General features: G+C 44.4%; 1 protein-coding gene across 2 annotated transcripts in view; it reads right to left on the reverse strand.

The window, feature by feature from the left end:
* Positions 1 to 1,237: 1,237 nt before the first annotated feature.
* kdm6a (lysine (K)-specific demethylase 6A) overlaps positions 1,238 to 22,062 on the reverse strand; it is a 73,450-nt gene continuing 52,625 nt past the window's right edge. For both annotated transcript variants that reach the window (XM_083638421.1, XM_083638420.1), the window contains 16 exons: positions 21,974 to 22,051; positions 21,727 to 21,834; positions 19,752 to 20,141; positions 18,736 to 19,634; positions 12,235 to 12,364; positions 11,947 to 12,052; positions 10,955 to 11,160; positions 10,388 to 10,440; positions 10,226 to 10,300; positions 9,947 to 10,095; positions 9,745 to 9,859; positions 9,443 to 9,630; positions 7,116 to 7,257; positions 6,709 to 6,835; positions 1,865 to 2,035; positions 1,238 to 1,532 (listed from right to left, as the gene is read on the reverse strand). In XM_083638421.1, the coding sequence (XP_083494547.1) occupies positions 1,506 to 1,532; positions 1,865 to 2,035; positions 6,709 to 6,835; positions 7,116 to 7,257; positions 9,443 to 9,630; positions 9,745 to 9,859; positions 9,947 to 10,095; positions 10,226 to 10,300; positions 10,388 to 10,440; positions 10,955 to 11,160; positions 11,947 to 12,052; positions 12,235 to 12,364; positions 18,736 to 19,634; positions 19,752 to 20,141; positions 21,727 to 21,834; positions 21,974 to 22,051 (2,964 nt within the window). In that variant the 3' untranslated portion in view covers positions 1,238 to 1,505. The remainder of the gene's footprint in view (positions 1,533 to 1,864; positions 2,036 to 6,708; positions 6,836 to 7,115; positions 7,258 to 9,442; positions 9,631 to 9,744; positions 9,860 to 9,946; positions 10,096 to 10,225; positions 10,301 to 10,387; positions 10,441 to 10,954; positions 11,161 to 11,946; positions 12,053 to 12,234; positions 12,365 to 18,735; positions 19,635 to 19,751; positions 20,142 to 21,726; positions 21,835 to 21,973; positions 22,052 to 22,062) is intronic.

Genomic DNA, 22,062 nt, shown 5'->3' on the forward strand with positions numbered 1-22,062 from the left:
TTACCTTCTGGTCCTGTTGGCAAAGTGGCAATTTTCCTGGCAGTCTGTGAGTAAAAGACCAAGTGAGAGAGACAAAAGGTGGAAATGTGTTCTTCAGTGGAACGCTGGGGAAGGAGGGGGACAGGAGACAGATGATGAATAAGGAATGGACATCTCATGCAACCCTTCCATTAAACTGTCAGACCTGCTGTTCCCCTCCAGGTTTCCCCCCTCTCCCTCAGACCCAGATGAAGACATCTTCGCCTGGCTGGGTCAGCGGGCACCCACCTGGGAGCTTCCCCGTGCTCACCCAGAGAGCAGGTTAAACTACACTACCAACAATCCATCTGTGATTCATGCTTCCCCATGCTCTCCCAGAGAGCAGATTAAACTACACTACCAACAATCCATGTGTGATTCATGGAGCTGGTGGGACGAGGCTATAGATACCGCAGGAGTGCCAAGATCAAAATACCTACCAGCTGCAACCAACTGGCCTTCACTTACAGCTATAACAGTCAATGACATAAATCCTTTCTAAATCAGCACAACAGAGCTTAACATGTAAATAAAGACAGTTTTTTGTTTATTGACGCATAAAACATCCTTCAAACAATAAAACCATTTCAAAGAAGGTCTCTGTACAATTGCTTACCAAGCAGTTTTATTTATATAGAAAACTTATGAGGGGCCAAGCTTAAAATGACAAGGCTCCTTCAAATTTAATGGCAGGTACTCTGGAAAAAGAATTACAGCATTCCATTAACAATATTTTCAAGCAATAAATATGCATTTATAAATAGTGTAAATTTACATCAAAATTAGAAAAAACAAAAACAAATTAAAGTTTGTCTATGTGCAACCCATTTCTCTGTGACTTGGCTGTTGTTTCTCTTCAAATGATTTCCTCTTTTTTACCTAAGAAATCAAAAACTCAGCATGGTTCCAACAAAACAAAACCAAACAAATAGAAAACAAAATGGGGGAAATGTTGCAATCAACGTTTCACATTACAAAACAAATTTCTTCTTCTTTTCCTGACCAAGGAGACGTCTATCTATCTAACGTACAAAGACCAGCTATGCTAGTTACTCATCTCAGGGGGAAAAGGGGGGGGGGAGGCAAAAACTCTGATGTCAACCCACAAACAGAATACAAAAATGGAAAAAGAAAATGATCAAGTCAGTAGTCTTTGTGTGACGTTGTTGCCAGTTATAACATGATATATACAAAACTTTTTTTTTCATCATTTTTTGTGGGATTTAGCATTTTCTAGAGAAGTCCAGCTGGGCCAGCAGTAGAACAGTCTGGTCATGACGACAGGAGAGGCTGCCATCCCCCTCCAGTCCACTGGGGGTGGCGCACCACTCTGGGAAGGTTGCATAGACACACAGCTTTCACATAGCTGCCTTATGGGTTAGCTACAGACTGCCGGCTTACTTCCTGAATATCAGAAAAAAGAGGGTTTCCGGAGGGTTTCCGATAAGTCCATTATGATTCTAACTGTCCTCAACATAATGTTACCATCAAGAAGAGGAAGGCAGAGGGCTAGCCTGTAGAGAGAAAGAGTAAGAAAACTGAGCTCTATGCATTTCCTTTTCATTTTGGCTGCAAACTGATTTACATTCATATTCCAGCCTGTATAGTAGACAAAACTCCTCTATTCCACACATATTCTCTCCTGAAACGTTTCCTTCATGGATGACAACAAATTAACTTGACGTAAAAATAGGCAACACACTGTAGAGGACCTTCAGTATGTTTATATATTAATGGACTTTGGTCTATAAATAGAACAGCATCCATGAGTCAGATGACACAAAGCTAGAGAAAGCACAACTAGGTCTTGCTGGTGTGAATGCTAATGTGCCTGCCTGGTACTTACAAGTGTGAACTGGTCATAGACCTGCATGAGGTCCTCTATCTTGTACTGTTCTAGCACCACAAAGTTGTCCAGGTTAGTGCTCCCCCTACGGGCACAGTCCTGGCAGTGCACCACATAAGTTTTCCTGCTGTTGCTCTCGCTGGTCACGAACAGCAGGTCAAACACCTCCACCTAGGTACAAGAGACAGATAGAGCAGTGGGTTACACAAAGTTTGTGTTTGGATGAAAAACAAATACTCAGTCTTCCAGTGTCACCTTACAAATGTCAGTCACATCACATGGTAAACCTATGGCTGCTCGACAGGGCCAGGCCTGTAATCTGGTGGCCCTAAGCAGGATAAGTTTGGGGGCACTGCCTCACAGTGGATAGACAGTGAAGTATTTCTACGAACCAGCTACCATAATGTAATAGAGGGTATGCATGTGATGTCACAGAGGCAGAAGTCACTGTGGGGTCACGCCCACTGAGTCACAGCAAGACTGAGCTTGAATGCAGTAATCAGCCTAGATAACTGACACCTGCTGCTCAGGGAGGAACTTGACACTCATTTTGACACTCATTCCCGATTGAGGGGGCGTGTTCCAGTGGGTGTGCATACCCTCTATTATAACCCACTATGCATTTTATTTGTACCTAGAGCTATCAAATGATGGGCCGTAGTTAACACTCAAAGTAAAGCTGACTGCACTTGCCATTTTATACTTCTACTTTGTTTTTGACTGAATGCTTAGTGTTGAAATTGTTTAAATTACATTAACTGTATTTGTCCACTAGGCGGCTCCAAACCACAATTCAGTATTGCTCCTCCTGAGAAAGTGATTTTTTTCTTTTTAAAATTAGCAGATTTTAAGCAGAAAATAATGCTAAGTGTACATTTCTACACCACAGTGTGCATAAATAGCGAAAGGAAAAAAGGTGAGAATAACAAATTTTCATACAAAGGTTACACCATGTGGAGCACCACTGAGCACTACACAATTAGTCCAGGCAAAGTAACTCATTTTGGAACCAAAAAACAAACTAATTGTAAAAGAATTTTTTGGCAGCTTAGATCATTTCTATGAGGTGTCCAGAACAACATACTAAAAGTCCTAAGAAATCCTAGTTGAGGAAATATGTTTAATTCTCATCAATCCAAGATGTGTGCCAGTAAGGCCAGACAACAATACACCCCAATGGGGCTATTTTTTTCCTTTACTCATATCAAAATAAAACTTTATACAATGAAAGTATCCATGAAAAGTAACATTTTTTGTATTACAAGTTTCTTTGAAAATGAATTTGAATATGCAAATGAGCTATACACTAATCAAATATAGGCTACCCAAAATATACCCGCATAGGAGTAAAGGAAAAAATGAAGCCTATCACAATCAAACCTCACACAGTGAAAGTATACATGAAAAGGAACTTTTTTGTTTTACAAGTTTCTTGGAAAAATCTTAAATATGCAAATTAGCTCAACACTAGGCCTAATTGACTTGTCCAATAAGCCATAAAGTCACAAGTAAAACAGGGGCCAAATAACTAACACATTCATGTCTATTCAGTAAGTTAACCTATGCATAAACAAGATAAATTTGAAGTCACTTGCCACACTTACCTGGGTCACTTGCCACAAAAAGGCAATGCGATGCTACTTCAAGATGAAAAGTAGTTTTGACCTTAAGCAAAATGTGTCTACAGTAAAATGTCTAGTTAGAAAGGAGTTGGTAACTTAAAATGTTCCGATTGGGTTTCTAGCCTAGATATTGCTGTTGCTAGCTTCTCATAACACTGCAAAGCTACTTTACAAACGGTGGAAGTCTGATGTGTGGCCCGCCTGGTCTGAAATACTTGCTTACTACAAAAAGAGAAGCAGTTTTGGTGTCTGGCAAAATTATTTAAAGAGCTGGAATGTCTGGAAAGTGTGTCTATCTCGTTTTTCATCTGTCTTCTGTGTGAGAGTGAATCGTTTAGTTGGTAAGAATGACTTCTGCCATTAGGGAGGTATGGTGGTGCATTGGTAAGCACCATCGCCTCACAGCTCGAAGGTCGTGGGTTCGATTCCCACCTGGGGACGAGGTGAACGCTGAAGGAATGCGTGCCCGTCCGCATGTCCTCGAGTGCCCACCGACCGGGTGGGGTCGGCAAAAGGGCCTTTCTGTGTGGAGTTTGCATGTTCTCCCCGTGCCTCCCGGGGGTTTCCTTCATATAGGAACCCCCTTCACAAAAACATGCAATATCCTGGTTGCTAATGTGGTTCCTCCTCTGGTCGTTAAGGGTGCCTGTTCAGAGGGAGGGGAACTGGTTGGAATAGCGTGAACCTCCCACGTGCTATGTCCTACCGGTGAAGCTTCCTCTGTCAGGTGAAAAGAAGCGGCTGGCTGACTGCCCATGTCTCCGATTCCCACCTGGGGACGAGGTGAACGCTGAAGGAATGCGTGCCCGTCCGCATGTCCTCGAGTGCCCACCGACCGGGTGGGGTTGGCAAAAGGGCCTTTCTGTGTGGAGTTTGCATGTTCTCCCCGTGCCTCCCGGGGGTTTCCTTCATATAGGAACCCCCTTCACAAAAACATGCAATATCCTGGTTGCTAATGTGGTTCCTCCTCTGGTCGTTAAGGGCGCCTGTTCAGAGGGAGGGGAACTGGTTGGAATAGCGTGAACCTCCCACGTGCTATGTCCTACCGGTGAAGCTTCCTCTGTCAGGTGAAAAGAAGCGGCTGGCTGACTGCCCATGTCTCGGAGGAAGCATGGAGCCAGTCTCGGCTCTCCCCAGATCGGCAGAGGATGGAGTAGCAACCAGGATTGCGAAATCAAGTGAGCACTAATGGGGAATAAAATGGGATAAAAAAATCGGAAAAAAAGAAGAAAAAAAAAGAATGACTTCTGCCTGTTATCTCGTAATCTTACCAACAATACCAATTATTTGTAAATCTACCAGCCCAAAATGTAATCTCACCACGTTACTAATGACTAAGATGGCTATTCTGACTTTCTGTCATGTCATTAGGTTAGGCTTGTTCGCAAATAAAAATAAATAAATTAGAAAGCAACTGGAGGCAAGATTGTGCAATCAATTCTTAAGGTCAATATAAGTCTTTTTGTGGCAAGTGACCCAGGTAAGTGTGGCAAGTGACTTCAAATTTATCTTGTTTATGCATAGGTTAACTTACTGAATAGACATGAATGTGTTAGTTATTTGGCCCCTGTTTTAATTGTGACTTTATGGCTTATTGGACAAGTCAATTAGGCCTAGTGTTGAGCTCATTTGCATATTTAAAATAGATTTTTCCAAGAAACTTGTAAAACAAAAAAGTTCCTTTTCATGTATACTTTCACTGTGTGAGGTTTGATTGTGATAGGCTTCATTTTTTCCTTTACTCCTATGCGGGTATATTTTGGGTAGCCTATATTCGATTAGTGTATAGCTCATTTGCACATTCAAATTCATTTTCAAAGAAACTTGTAATACAAAAAATGTTACTTTTCATGGATACTTTCATTGTATAAAGTTTTATTTTGATAGGAGTAAAGGAAAAAAATAGCCCCATTGGGGTGTATTGTTGTCTGGCCTTACTGGCACACATCTTGGATTGATGAGAATTAAACATATTTCCTCAACTAGGATTTCTTAGGACTTTTAGTATGTTGTTCTGGACACCTCATAGAAATGATCTAAGCTGCAAAAAATTATTTTACAATTAGTTTGTCGTAAAATGCTACTTTGCCTGGACTAAATATGGGTTTCTATTAACAGCCACCCTATTTGATTACAGCCGGACCAGCCTCAATTCCTCTTTGGGTAAGCTACATGGAGGCAACATGAACACAATTATTGCCATTTAAGATAAGAGGGAAAGTTTTAAAATGTTTTTTTGTGTGTGGATTTATCTGCCAGGGTTACTTCCTGCTGCATTGATTACAACTGATGATGGTGTTTGGATGAACACTGAAATGTCTTGTTTTCTACCTTTTTTAAGTTAAGTTATCAGTTAAGTTAAGTTATCCTTTATTTATCCCCATGGGGAAATTCATCCTCTGCATTTGACCCATCCTCTACTAGGAACCTTCCTAGAACTAGGAGCAGTGGGCAGCCGCAGTGCAGCGCCCGGGGACCAACTCCAGTTCTTTTGCCATTGCCTTGGTCAGGGGCACTGACAGGAGTATTAACCCTAACATACATGTCTTTGATGGTGGGAGGAAACCGGAGCACCTGGAGAAAACTGACACAAACACGGGGAGAACAAACTCCACACAGAAAGGACCTGGGATGGACTGGAGTTCGAACCCGGGACCTTCTTGCTGTGGGGCAACAGCGCTAACCACTGAGCCACCGTGCCATTTTTAGTCCAGTGTTTTTAAAAATAAATTATTTTTAAAACTTTCAATCACCTGGATATTTGAAAATGAACTTACAGTACACAGATAAGAGGGAAATGATTCATCTGTAAGGCAGGGTCTGTTGTATTTAAGTTGCAACTTGATATCGTAATGTGAGAGGTCAAGGGACCCGTTTCAAAATAGTCATGCCCATTTACCTTTGTAAAAAACGTTGCCAAATTTGGAGCAACTTTATGCCCGCTTCCCAGTGAGCTAGCATAACATGGTTGGCCCTGATGTATTTGTCAGGATGTCTAGTTTCCGCTAATACCGGAAGCTCTGCTCTAGCTAAAACATTGAGCACGCAAGAGCTCGTCAAACATGGAGTGCACCCTGCCATCTTGTTCCCACGGGGGCCCCCTGGTGGCTGCGGGGCCCTAAGCAGCTGCTTAGTTTGCTTATAGGGAGGGCCGGCTCTGCTGGCTGAGATGGAACCCATCGTAGGTAGCAGCCAGTTGTCATTGAGCGTGTGTGCGCCTACCTCACAGATGCTGCAGTAGTGGGCCGGCTCGTTCTGCGTCCTTCCGTGCCACACCAGCTCCTTCCCCGCAGCCAATAGAAGCTCCCGCAGCATCTGACACTGCTTCAGGGTCCGCAGCAAGCAATACCTAACACACATGCAGGAAGGCACGCACGCAGGAAGGCATGCACACGCGCACACACACGCACGCAGGAAGGCATGCACACAGGCGCACACACACACACACACACACACACACACACACACACACACACACACACACACACACACGTTAGCTGAGCATGAGTTCCCCTTTCAATTGTTCAAACCACGGGAGCATAACAAGTCTGAGATCTTAAGTAGTCCTGATATTCATATTAGGAATTAGCACTGGTAATTTTAGAGCAAGCGCGAGTTCGTGTCCTCACTTGATCATCTCGAAGAGCTTGTGGTCGGACACTTTGATGTTCCTGGCCATGTTCCACGAGAGGTGGATCATGGGAACGATGGATTTGACACTCTGCAGTTTGTTCCACTCATAGCGCTCCACTGCCAGCTTGTACTGATGGGCTGAGGACAAAACACAGAAGAACCACCCTTCATTTTCATTTCTGTATATCAGTAGAAACTCTAACATGTATTTAGGGTGGTATACTAGGGATGTCAAGCGCTAACCCTTTAACTGTTATCCGACAATCATTTTGATTGATTAATACTATCAGTTACACAGCAACAAAAAAAAAGTAAGTACGGTAATAAAAAAAAGTCTGTTGCATGGCAAAATAAAACGAGGCTATAGGCCAGGTGGGGTGGCCAACCCGAGGCTCGTGAGTCGCATGCGGCTCTTTGCTTGTTCTTATGCGGCTCTTCTATTCACATGAAATTGTGGTTGTGTTTTTAACACACTGCCTGTTACAGGCCATGTTTACCACTGCTTCAGTGTGAGACGAACCAACCACTTCAAACCATATACACTGTTATCTTGGAAATTGAGAGAGCGAGAAAAAGGCAGCTAACCTTCATGAATCACTTTAGAAATGGGGGGGGGGGGGGTGATATTGCTGTTGAGTGTTTTGACATTTTCTTTTAAGGCAAGTTCATTCAATGGCAGGGAAATGTCAAAGTAACTAAGCGCAAATATCAAGACAAACACAAGACCAGGAATTCACAAAAAAGCACAAACTAGAACGACCGCACTGTGGATATATGTCTCCGCCAACAAGTGAGCAGTCGACATCCATGTCTGTCCAGACTGTGACGTTTGGGCCAAATGTGATGAAATTCCGTCAAGGCGTTCGGATATCATGTTAATGAGATAGAAAAATGGTGTTGATGAGGTCACAGTGACCATGAAACAAAACACACACACAAGAGACAGACACACACACACAAAGTCCCAGTGTTGTCATAAATTGTGACATCATCAGTGATGTCATAAGAGGTTGTGACATCATAAGTGATGTCATAAAAGCAGTTGTGACATCATCAGTGATGTCATAAGAGTCCCACTGATGATGTCATAAGAGCAAAATCAAGTCCCAGGGGCAAACACTGAAAGAAGTGGGAGTCTGGCTTCAGACCCCTGTCTTCAGTCATGGACAGCTGTATGTTGCCAGCTCCAGGACAGGTGATCCAGCATCCCTGAGGAGCAGCCAGGGCGAGGCCGCGCAGCGGCCGAGCTGCATATGCGGGATGCAGGGCCAGCTCGGCGAGCTGCAGGGCGAGCCTAGGAATCGAGCATGCATAGCGTGTGAGATGCCTAGTTTCAGAATAAGAGCATATCTATGTGGTCAGAGATGTGTCCATTGTGTCACCAGGCTGACTGGGCTCAAACTCCGCCCGGGGGAACAGCTGTCCCAAGTGAGGAGGCACAAATAGTATTGCGCCAACTTCACCAGCCAGGGGAATAATGGTTAATGATGGTTAACAAGGATCAGTTGTTGGCCAGATAGAATTTTTTTTTTTTTTAATTGCCATCCCTAGTTGGTACACTGATCACTCTTTTTCAGCAGGGCTATGCTTCACATTCATACAGTTTTTTCGTCATCAATATTTTTTTATTTAAAACAAAAAGGGCACAAGACAAACAGAAAACGGACACTGCCACAATAACTACAACAACAACAACAGCAACAACAATAACGATAACGACGAAAGGGCGGCACACTTTAGTAGAAACTAAAGGAATAATGAAACATACATTCCCATTCAAAAAGCAGTGAGAGTAGACTTGAAAAAGGAAAAAGAAAAAAGGAAGCTCTCAACGTGGAGTTCGGGGATGCCGAGGAGGCCTCACTATTAAGTGATGCCACTGAACGCCATCAATGATGACATCATTAGTGATGTCATTCAAGTAGGTCTGACGCCATCAGAGATGCCACCGGTGAACGATGATCTGACATCTGTCAAATTCATACAGTTCTTCTACTGCTCAGCAATTACACTAGAGCAGGCTAGAGGTTTAGCATTTTTTGTCCAGGGGCCCATTGAGAGCAGTTGTTGAGGGAGGGTGAGTTATTCTTTAAATGTCCCCACCCAGAATTCCCTTTGTGGCCCAGAGATTCAGACCTCGTCACAAGCCCTCATAATGTTGGCTTGGGAAAAATTACACTTTCCCCCCTAGGATCCATTTGATCTCAGCAGCAGGTACAGTAATAAGCATCACCATCCATAAGAACCTCTCCTTCTGAAAACCATGCTCTGAAGTTTTTGCAAATCCGTCAACCCAGAAAAGAAAGTAGTCCCAGTCCCGCACCTGTGAGGGGTCCGACGTTCCACGCCACGTTGTTGCACCAGCCGATGGCCTGAACCCAGTGCACAGTGCCCGTGTTAAGCCACACCAGGTCCCCGGGACGCTGGATGAACCGGTAAACGGGCACGTTGGCCTCGTACAAGTCCTCCAGGTTAGGCCACCAGGAACCCATCAGGAAGTTGATGTTGTTCCTGCCAGAGAAGAACACACAAACACGACTGTCAGTGTCAAAGCTGGCGATAAAATAGGTTATGCATAGAAAGGTGCTATGAAAGGTTTAGGGCGTGTCGTTTCTGGAAGCATACTTTTCACAGAAGTCGTTGATGGTTCCCCAGTGGGGCTCAGGCACAGCAAACCACTCACAGTCCCCAGGACCAATGTTGATGTTGACTGAACAAAAGTTATTGTTCTCTTGATGACCTAATGCAGGATAATATGATTAGAAACTATGGGAAATCAAAGCAATCGACATAGATGTAGTGCTGCTCATTCCATCTGTGTATATACCTGGTGTCCTGCTCCCAGGCACCTTCATGTAGAGCTGGACAGTGTTCATGCCCAGGATGGTGTGTCCTACATGGCTCAGCAGGTTCCCAGCAGACACCACTCTGGCGAAGGCTGGCAGCTTAGTCAACTCCTGGAGCTGCTGCTTCCACCTGTAAACGACAAAGTTATAGATCAGCACTACTGCAAGAATACACAACCCCCCCCCCCCCCCCCCCTCTACCCTACTGAAGAATTTGTGTGAAAAGAAATGGGTCCTAACATTTCCAGATATTCACTTACTTCATCTCATCAGAGAGGTCGATGTTGGTGCCAAACTTGATGTGTTTGAAGGGCCCTTTCCTTCGCCGTGCCGCGCTGAGGGAGCATGGGAGATGTAGTTAGAGTGGCAGAAAAAACCCAACACAGATTCTGAGAGATGCAAGAAAGGCAGAAGGAACTCACTTCTCCGACGAGGCTGCTTCTGCTTCCAACTCCTTCTTCTTCTCATTCTCCTCCTGACACATGCACAATTCATGTTCACAATCGAAACGAAGTAGAAAAATGAAAGAAAAATGTAATGGAATATATTTTACATTATTTGAAAATCAATAATTAAATGTGTGAATGAAAGAAAGAAAGACAGAGAAAAGAATACTGAAACTACAAAGCAGACAACATTTCTATTGTTGTACTGTTAACAAACATCACCGGTGACACATTTGTAAAAACAAAATACCTAGTGTAAACACCACAAATGAATTATTTTAGATAATGAAAATAAATAGCTTGCATGAAGAAATAATACTCTTGTAAGCCTTATACTTGATGTAAGTGTGGCTATTTGTTTTTATTATGAAATTTGTAAAATATGGTGTATAACCCTGATTCAATGGTGTATAATCCTGATTCAATTCTGGTTGACCTCTTGCCTTTTTTAAACTAGGAACCACAATAGTAATCCCACATTGGTGTATCAGCCAACAGTACAGTAGTGTGTGTGGCATATGTGTGTATCCATCTCCCACTGACCCGTAGGGACTCCTGGAAGGAGGAGGCCTGGTACTGGGCGTATCGGACCACGGTGGTGTGGGAGCGACTGCTCTCACAGCGCCACATCTTCCTGCTGCCGCTGGGGTCCCAGTTCTCGTCGGTGGGCTGGGCCAGCTGGGTCCGCACCTCCACCAGATGCTCCGGGTTAGCCTCCACCAGCGTCTTGGTAGAGAACAGCCCCAGGTCTGTGGGGTGGATGACAGACAGGAGCCAATGAACAAACATTTACATTTTGATTTCCATTTATTTCCTGGTGCCATAGAGAATAATGCATAATTAATATTTTGTTATTCAGTCATTCATTTATTTTATGAGGGAGGTCCCTGAACAGAGGCACTTGACTCTGCAACTGCCTTGTCGAAAATGTGGGTTGCCCTTCCAACCAATCAGGGAAGCTGAAGGGGGAGAGGGTTTTTTCTTCCAATCACGCTCACTTGGTACTACTGCATGGTTAGAGGGAGCAGGGAAGATAAGAAGGTAGGGGGTGTGCTTCAGCATGTGTGTTTTGCATCATTTCAAAGATTCTCAATGTATTCAAACTTAATTATGGCAGCTTAACTACCCACACGAATGAGTAATGAACAATTTGTCAGATTAAAGTATGATATAATATGGCAGCAAGACATGGTATAAGGAGAGCAGATGTGTTTGTCATTCTTGGCAAAAGCAACTAGGGCTCCCTACAGCAAACACATGCAGTAACATTTCCCACTTGCAGGTGGTGCTGTTGTCATACATGTCAAATTCATCCAGGGAGCACACACCCTCCAATGAACACAGAGACACACCCACAGAGCCACGTGAGACTGCAAATGACAGACAGCAGCATGGAGTTGTGCACATGCACACAGCCACTGGCACTCTGTCTGATGTTAAATCAACAAGTAGTAGTTTCATTGAAGATCAAACAGTGTGTCATATAAGTCACATGCAGAGGAATATGCTTAAGCAAAGGCATGGCCTCTTCTTACCTAGTTTCAATGCTCCGGCCAGTCCTCTGATGACAGTGACCGGGTTGGAAGGGTTGGTGCAGAACTGATGGAGGGGAGGGAAGAAGGCATCTCTCTTGTTTTCCAGCTGTACGACAGAGAGAAGAGACAGAAGTGGTCAGAGCAACTCCAGATTGATCAAGGCAATCGATGGATAAAAGAGGAATTAACTAGGAGTGTTTGTATTTGGTGCTGTAGCCAAGATACTGTAGCGCAAACATTGCACACAACAACATCATGGATACTTCTATATGGTCCGTTTGTACGCACATAGATGCTGGGCGTTGGGGGGTTGAGTTTGTCCTTTGGCAGCACGGGGGACGGTGCGGGAGGGGGCCTCGGCGGGGGACACTTGTCCAGGAGGACGCTGCTGGTTGACAGACCGTTCTTCCCCAGGTTCCTGCAGTGCAGAGAGTGAGAGGGAGGAAGAGACAAACCGCTACATCACATCAGGGAAAGCAGACTGCCATTGACAAAGTATTACTATAAATGCACACCGCCATGTAGTATGCAGGTCAAACTATTTGACAAAGAGCATTTGCTAAGCACTTATAGGCAAGAACTCCATGTACAGTAGGTGACTTCATCTCACCTGGAGGTTTATAATACTAGGCATCTCGCGCGCTCAATTCCTAGGCTCGTCCGCTGCGCAGGCTCTCCCGTCCTGCAGCTTGCCCTGCAGCTCGGTCGCTACTACGCGGCCTCGCCCGCAGCTCGGCTGCTGCATGGCCTTGCCTGCCCTATTCAACGCGTGCAATGTCTCCCTCTCTCTCCCCCTCAGTTTATCTCCCCCTCTCTCAGTCTCTCTCCCCCCCTCTCTCTCTCCCTCAGCCTCTTCCTCTTCTTAGATACACAGACAGACAGACAGACAGACAGACAGACAGACATTCAGGTGAGAAGAAGCCTAATGGCAACGCAACTGCATCCAGAATCTGCTTCTCATCATTTGGAAAAGCAGTCTCCTTAACAGAATCAGGAATGCACTCACCTGGGATGAACAAAGTGGAGTTGGTGTTTCAAGCCTAACATTTGAACTGAGCCGTTCTAATGATGTGTGCATGCCTACAAAAGTTGGAAGAGAGGCTCACTAGTTGGGTTTCCATCCAAAGGTATTGCACATTTTAATCGGGTTTTCAGAAAGTCAGCAAAGGAAAATACTAAATAATGCGCGTTTCCGTCCGCTGCTATTATGCAAATTATAGAGGTGTCAATCACCTCGTGTTTGAGGCTATCTAAGCTGCTGCTGATCAGCTGCTAGACCCGATACGTGCCCTCTTGCAGACGGGCAACGACCAAGCTCTATTAAACACATCGAACTATTCATTTAAAGTTTCTTGATGATCTACAAGTAGATAAAATGCAATTTCCTGATTACCAGGTGCTGCTCTTCAACTCGGCAAGCATAACGTTATACCACGTAGCAGATAGTAAGTGAATACAATTTGGAGGTTTTTGCTAATTTTGCAGCGTTTCCACAAATTTTTTTAATGCGAAAATTGAAATTTTGCATAAAAACAGGTGGATGGAAACCCGACTACTTAGTACTGACAGGAGCACGCTTATAGCCGTTATAGCTGCTCATCACTGTTCCTATTGGCAATCAAACAGTACATGTACACAAACAAGCCCACAGCCATAACTCCTCACCACCAGTGTAGGAAATCTCAAAAATATTTTGGGGGCAACTAACTTTTGCCCCCACTATTTAAAAAGTGGGGGTATTTAGTATTTACAACATTTTGGGGGCACTTGAAAAGGAAATTGGTGCATAACGTTGCTAAAGCGTAGTGTGAACAACAGCACTGTTTGTGTGAGTGTGTTCTTCTTCGTCGTTGTCTTCTGGCAACCAGCTTGCAGGTGCTGAGTGTGTGTTAGAGATGGAAATGGGAATTAAATTAATAGAATGAAAATAACATTATCGAAATTTTGGGGGCAATTTTTGCCGCAGGATCATGGTTTTTAGGGGCAGTCTGAGATTACTTGGGGCATTTTTGCCTTTGCACCTGGCTAAATTCCTACACTGATCACCACATCTGTAACCAACATAAGCACGTGTCTCACTGTCACAACGGCACATTGACACAGCATCTACTCAATTTGGAACCAAAGACATAAAGTGGCAATGGAGGTTCCCCCCATCTCATGCAAAACAATTACGATCTATAGAGACAAATACTGTAGAACCCAGCTCACATACACAATCTATAGAGACAAATACTGTAGAACCCAGCTCACATACAAAATCTATAGAGACAAATACTGTAGAACCCAGCTCACATACATGATCTATAGAGACAAATACTGTAGAACCCAGCTCACATACATGATCTATAGAGACAAATACTGTAGAACCCAGCTCACATACATGATCTATAGAGACAAATACTGTAGAACCCAGCTCACATACACAATCTATAGACAAATACTGTAGAACCCAGCTCACATACATGATCTATAGAGACAAATACTGTAGAACCCAGCTCACATACACAATCTATAGAGACAAATACTGTAGAACCCAGCTCACATACATGATCTATAGAGACAAATACTGTAGAACCCAGCTCACATACATGATCTATAGAGACAATTACTGTAGAACCCAGCTCACATACATGATCTATAGAGACAAATACTGTAGACCCCAGCTCACATACATGATCTATAGACAAATACTGTAGAACCCAGCTCACATACATGATCTATAGAGACAAATACTGTAGAACCCAGCTGACATACACGATCTATAGAGACAAATACTGTAGAACCCAGCTCACACTAGTGTTGTCATGGTTCTTGGTACTTCGGTACTTAGTCGGTACTACATTGCTACGGTACTGAATGGTACTTGTTTTTCATGGTACCGAGGGTACCGAGTTTAGTTTGCCACCATGGCTTTAACTCCAGGCGACTGAGGCGAGTTTATTTGAGTGCTGGCAATGAACACCAAAACATGGACACAGCCGTCAGCTAACGTTAGCCTGTCTGCCTGAGCAACACACATACATACTGCGCATACAGCCCTGCGCACTTCCGGGACTACGGTGTCCCCGAACGTCCACACGTAATCGCGAACAGTCATTCAGCTTGTTGACATGGATGACTTCCGAGAGGGATGACGCGCAAGGGACGGCGTCTGAGGAGCACGATGGCGGAAATGGCGTCAGAGTGATTTGGAGGGAGAATCAAATAATGAAGATTCGAGGTGTGTGGAGAACAAGAGAAAGAGTGTGTCGAGTGTCTCGAGCGGGTCTGCTCAGAATATTAAGAAAGTGAAAAAAGACGGGTCGGGGCCTTGGGTGGTTGGAATGAAAGCGTGTGAAGACATTGATGGAGTGTTTAGTAATCCACATGAGGTGGGAAAGTTTGTGAAAGAAGAGTTTGGAGCAGTGAAGTCTGTCAAGATAACGAGAGGTGGGATTGTTATTATTGATTGTGTGTCGAAGAAGCAGGAGGTGGAAGTTCTAGATTTATGCATGTTCAAATCTTGTGGAGTGATGTGTTTCCGACTTGGAACGGGTCCAGTGACATTGAAGAAAGGAGTGATCAGTGGAGTGCCAGTATGTGTTGACTGTGATTTATTTGAAGAAGTGGAAGGTGTATTTGAGGCGAAGAGAATGAATCGGTTTAGAGATGGTCTAAGCGAGGAGAGTACCTCAGTCTGTTTGAGTTTTGAAGGAGAAATCCCGGATCGAGTATTTTTGGATAGTGTCAGCTATAGGGTGAGGGAGTATGAGAGGGCTCCTCTCAGGTGTTATTCTTGTCAGGAATACGGTCATGTTGCTGCAGTGTGCAGAGGACAAAGGAGATGTGGACGGTGTGGTGGAAAGGAGTGCAGGAGGGAGACATGTAAAGATGAGGCAAAATGTCTGCACTGTGAGGGGAGTCACAACACAGGATCAGCGCAGTGTCCACGTAGAGTTAAGGAGAATGACGTGAGCAGGATCAGAGAGGAGAAAGGAGTGTCGTATGCTGAGGCTGTTAAGTGCAGGGAGATTTAGAGAAAGGAAAAAGTGGAAGTGCAAAATGAATCGGAGCAGAAGAGTGGAACTGGTGGAATTGAACGAAACATTTGTGTGGACAAGAAAGGATTTTTGACATTCATGGCCATGGTAATTAATTGTGCGGAGCAGGTCAAAGGAAAAAAGGAAAAGATTAAGATGATGATGGATGCAGCTAGAAGGTTCTTGAATGTTGTTGACATTTCCGGAGAGGAAATTGAGAAGGCGCTGAGGGATGAGTTCCCGCCGACTGAGTCATAGAATGGACACATATATCGTGAATGGGAGCACTATGGGTGGATACATGATGAACACTGTAAATACTGTAGATTCCAATATGAAGAAGACATCAAACTCCAGTAGGTGGCGGTAATGCACAATAAGCTGTTTGCCAACCGCCATAAAACAATAGTAGAAGAAGAAGAAGAAGCTTGTTGACACGAGCAGTGCGCACAGTCCGGTGAAGAGAATGGCTAGTGGAAGGACAGCAGGAGCGGCTGCTCCTATTCCAACAACTCAACTTGTAGAGAAGAAGAATGCAAAGAGTCGCATTTGGAAATATTTCGTATTCAAGGCAAATGCAGATGGTGTTATCATCAGTCCCCAAAAACACATCCAATCTCACCAAGCACCTGAAAGACAGGCACCCAGACCTGTTCAAAGAATTCAAGGTGGGTTAATTCTTTCAAACGGTGTAAAATAACACGTTTAACAACATATCAAACGGACCTTATCCTGTCGCATTAGTTTTTGAGATAGCTGGCAATGCATTGTGTAACCAAAAAACGTTTGGCTAACGTTAACGTGTTTTGTAATGGAATCATTATGGGACACGGCTAATACCTGGCACAGCGTTAGCTAGCATAGTGTAGCACGTGTGCAATGCAATGTTTGTAATGGAATCATTATGGAACTATGGCTAAGTTCGGCTATTAGCCGTGTCCCATAATGATTCCATTACAAAACACGTTAACGCTAGCCAAACGTTTTTTGGTTACACAATGCATTGCCAGCTATCTCAAAAACTAATGTGACAGGATAAGGTCCGTTTGATATGTTGTTAAACGTGTTATTTTACACCGTTTGAAAGAATTAACCCACCTTGAATTCTTTGAACAGGTCTGGGTGCCTGTCTTTCAGGTGCTTGGCGAGATTGGATGTGTTACCCTTGCCATAAAAAGTTGAATGTAGGCTAACTAAGCAGAAGCACAATATTGTTTTTGTTTTAAATACTTGAGGGCTACATGCCACTGGTGTTGCACTGTCTGCACTCACTGCCATACAGAGTTGAATGTAAGAAGTAAGCAGAAGCACATTGTTTTTGTTTTAAAGTTGAAGGCTACATGCCAGTTGTTCATTGGAAATGGTTGCATACTTTAATAAAGGAGAATATGTTGAAGAAATATCAGTCTGTTTTATTTACCGTGGTACCGAAATTGGTACCGAGTACCGTGGAAATTCACTAGTAACGGTACAGACTACTGAATTATTGGTACCGTGACATCACTAGCTCACATACACAATCTATAGAGACAAATACTGTAGAACCCAGCTCACATACATGATCTATAGACAAATACTGTAGAACCCAGCTCACATACACAATCTATAGACAAATACTGTAGAACCCAGCTCACATACATGATCTATAGAGACAAATACTGTAGAACCCAGCTCACATACATGATCTATAGAGACAAATACTGTAGTAGCCAGCTCACATACACAATCTATAGAGACAAATACTGTAGTAGCCAGCTCACATACATGATCTATAGAGACATACTGTAGTAGCCAGCTCACATACATGATCTATAGAGACAAATACTGTAGTAGCCAGCTCACATACATAATCTATAGAGACAAATACTGTAGAACCCAGCTCACATACATGATCTATAGAGACAAATACTGTAGTAGCCAGCTCACATACACAATCTATAGAGACAAATACTGTAGAACCCAGCTCACATACATGATCTATAGAGACAAATACTGTAGAACCCAGCTCACATACATGATCTATAGAGACAAATACTGTAGTAGCCAGCTCACATACATGATCTATAGAGACAAATACTGTAGAACCCAGCTCACATACATGATCTATAGAGACAAATACTGTAGAACCCAGCTCACATACATGATCTATAGCAGGGGTGCCCACACTTTTTCAGCTTGCGAGCTACTTTTAAAATGACCAAGTCAAAGTGAGCTACCAAGCATATTTATTTATATATATATACACTGAGTATACAGTGGAAAACAGTGGAACAGTGGAAAAACAGTGGAAAAACAGTGGAAACAGTGGAAAAACATTGGAAAAACAGTGGAAACAGTGGGAAAACAGTAAAAAAAAAAAAAAAAAAAAAAAAAAAAATTCTTCCTCAATGCCATGCGATCGACCACACTACCTTCGCGATCGACCGGTCGATCGCGATCGACGTATTGGGCACCCCTGATCTATAGAGACAAATACTGTAGTAGCCAGCTCACATACACGATCTATAGAGACAAATACTGTAGAACCCAGCTCACATACATGATCTATAGAGACAAATACTGTAGAACCCAGCTCACATACATGATCTATAGAGACAAATACTGTAGAACCCAGCTCACATACATGATCTATAGAGACAAATACTGTAGAACCCAGCTCACATACATGATCTATAGAGACAAATACTGTAGGACCCAGCTCACATACACGCAATGTGAGAAAGCCCATGTTTCAACATAGCTTGGCAAGGAAAAAGCGAGGCCTTACCTGCAAGCTTTCAACACTTCGTTGGAGCTGGGGTAGATGGAGACTGAGGACCAGGGTGCCAGACCAGAAGAGACCGTGTGCCTGTGAGCTCCCCCAGAAGGCTCCACCTTCACTGGGCTCCGGGAGTCCTCCAGCCCCTTGCCATTGAGCGTAGGGCCCTGGCTGTTGGTATTGGACGGGCTGTTAAGGCAGGAGAGGCTGTTGGCGCCGTGCGGGTCAGCTGAGCGGGGAGATGGGGTGGCGGTGGACATGGCGGAGAGTGGTGACGATGCCACCGAGTGCTCCGACAGCGGCTTGGCAGCACCATGGAGACCCGGGTGGACGTTGTCGATTTGATCCGAGGAAGCCGCTCCGTGGTTACTGTAGTTATTGTTATCGTCATTACTGCTAGTATTGGCTTTTCCCTTTAGCAAGGCTGAGAGCTGAGGATTGTCTGAACTGAGCACGCCAGGGGCAGGAGAGCCCGGCTGAGATAGGCTGGTCGAGCTGTCCGTCACCCGCGGCTGGACGTGATTAGTCAATCCCTGCGCGGGGACGGTGCCGGGACTGAGGGGTGTCCCTGCGGAATGCCTGACGGTGTTCTCAGGTCCTGATGGCAAAGTGGCGTTGGCGCCACTGCTGCCGTTGTTGCTCCCTGAAGGCGTGGTGTCTTTGGTGTGGACCCCTGAGGTAGTAGCGAAGTGGGGTGGCGAGGACAAGTGGTTGGGTGTGGTCTGGGGAGAGGTGGGAGATAGGGAGGAGGCTGAGGAAGAGGCAGTGCAGGGCCCAGAGGAATGTCCAACCTGATTTAGAGCAGCAGAGCCAGAGGAGGGGAGCGAGGTCTGAGGGGAGGAGGACGATGAGAAATGTGGTTCTCCATTGGGACCTGCCGAATGTGAACTTGGACCTTTTTGAAGCCCCTGGACAGAGAGGGGGAAAAGAATGAGGGGTCAAGAGGAATGGTCAACTAAGTATTTCATACAACGCTACACTAAACATTCCTAAGAGACACAGAAGAGGTTAGCGCCGCGGGCTACCTGAGTGATGCTGTTGCGCTGCTGGCTCCTCCAGGCCTCGTCTGCATGACAGGGACTGTTGGTCGTGCTGCTGGTGCTTGGCTGACTGGCGGCTGTGCAGTTGTGAGGTAGAGAGTTCTGCTGCGGGTAAGGCACGTTTCCGTTGCTCGCGCCGCCATCTCCCGGTCCCAGGGTGTGATTATTGCCCAGAGAACCAGCGTCCGGGTGTGCCGGCGGCCTCGCTGTGCAGGATCCGTTGGCCGTGGGCCGGGCAGGGCACGGGGGCCGGACGGCGCTGTGATTGAGGGGGAAGGTGTGGGACAGGCCCACGTGGGGGTGAGAGGGCTCAGCCAGAGGGCCGTTGGGAAGGCTGGGCCGCGACTGTCCACCTGCTGCTGCCTGCTGCCTCATCTGACACAGCGGAGAAAAACAAGACCCACATTACTTTCCATTATTATTGAAATACTACACCTGCAATGTATTCAAAATGTCTTAACTAGTTCATATAAATTTACAGAATATAATTGTTGTACTGCACTTCTATTTTGTATTATAGATGTAGTGGATGTGTGTGTGTGTGTGTGTGTGTGTGTGTGTGTGTGTGTGTGTGTGTGTGTGTGTGTGTGTGTGTGTGTGTGTGTGTGTAGCATACAGTATATGTGTGGTGGTCTGGGAGAACCCTTCATATGTTGCTGCTACACATTGGTAATGAGCCAAAGAAGGTTGAAAATTAGTTTTGCAGGTATTGTACTTTCATCTCCGCAGTACATCATGGTGAGGCGAATAATTATTTTCATGAAACAAAAGGCAAAGTATTTATTTTTATGGTTTTGGTGGAATGCCACTGTAGAAAATAGAATCTTGTGGAATGTTTAAAGCCATTTTTCTCCCATGCATCGCATGGCCTGCAATAGCCTCTCTCTCTCTAACACATAACAGATTAAAATACTCATAACTTTTGATCTGAGAGAGCTATCTCAGTCATTCAAAAAAGTTATACATACCTGTAGGGGAGGGTTTCTAATTTATGGAAATGTAAAAATATATATATATATATTATTATTAAATTAAAAAAATCAAGTTTTCACCATGTGAAGGGTTTTTGCAGGCCACCACACATATTATTTCATAGTGGTAAATTTAGACTGAAGAGCTTTGTCAAAGTCTTGTATATTATAAAATCCAACTTCTAAATAAGTTCCACTGTAAGCTAATAAAGATAAACAGGGAGTTTACATAATTAATGCAAAGCTTGGTATAATTACAGCACGGGATAATCAGCTCGTGTGTGTTTGTGTGTGAGATTGTGTGTGTGTGTTTGTGTGTGTGTGTGTGTGTGTGTGTGTGTGTGTGTGTGTGTGTGTGTGTGTGTGTGTGTGTGTGTGTGTGTGTGCGCGTGTGTGTGTGTTCAGATGTGTTCTTGAATATTCCAGCTAACACTCCTGATGTTGTTGTTGTCAATGAAAATCGTAGAGAGGTGTTTGTTCTAGAGGTTGGCTGTACCTTTGACCACAGCCTAGAGGAGGCCTTTCTAACCAAGATGATGAAATACCAACAGCTAGAACAGACCATTTCACAGCTGGGCTACAGGTGTAAACTTCTAGTTTTCATATTTGGTAGCCTAGGTCATGTCCATAAGCTGGTTGTGAGAGGCCTTCAGATGGCTGGTCTCCCAAAGAGAAGGGCCAAGCAGTTAGCGAGATATTGTTCAATATCTACTATTATCGGCAGCCGCTCAATATGGAGGAGGCGCTGCTTTTTGTACCCATGAAGTGGATACTGATCGCTCTCTTGCATTACAGTATAACTGTATATATCAACCTGCCATGTTATCATCCTGTGTGTTTCTTATGTGTATGCATTATTGTGTTTGCCGTCTGGGCACTCATGTAACTGACTGACTCCCAGCATTTGACTGCACTATTACTGTTTATGTCCTTTGCATACTTGTATTTATGTGGACATAAATAAATATTTCAAATGTGTTTGTGTATACCTGCTGCTGATGTTGCTGCATGAGAGAGAACTGGCTCTCCAGCTGCTCCAACATCTGCACCTGCTGGGGCTTCAGATTCGCCCGGTTGGTCCGCAAGTGATCCAGGAGCTGAAGGGAGGGAGAGGCTCCAGGAATTTAACATCTTGCACCGTTTTCGTGCTTCTGCACCTCACAATCCGTAAGCAAATGCTGCCTCTTATGTTCTTAATTAAGAAATAAATTGCTTTGGATGAAGACGTTTTCGTACCTGAAGTTTCTGTGGCGTTAGGTACCAGCTGGGGATCTGCTGCTGCGTGGGGCTGGTTGCCCATGAGTCTGCAGCACCCTGTTGAGAGA

Source organism: Poromitra crassiceps, assembly GCF_964638095.1.
Source record: "Poromitra crassiceps genome assembly, chromosome: 6".
Classification (NCBI taxonomy): domain Eukaryota; kingdom Metazoa; phylum Chordata; class Actinopteri; order Beryciformes; family Melamphaidae; genus Poromitra; species Poromitra crassiceps.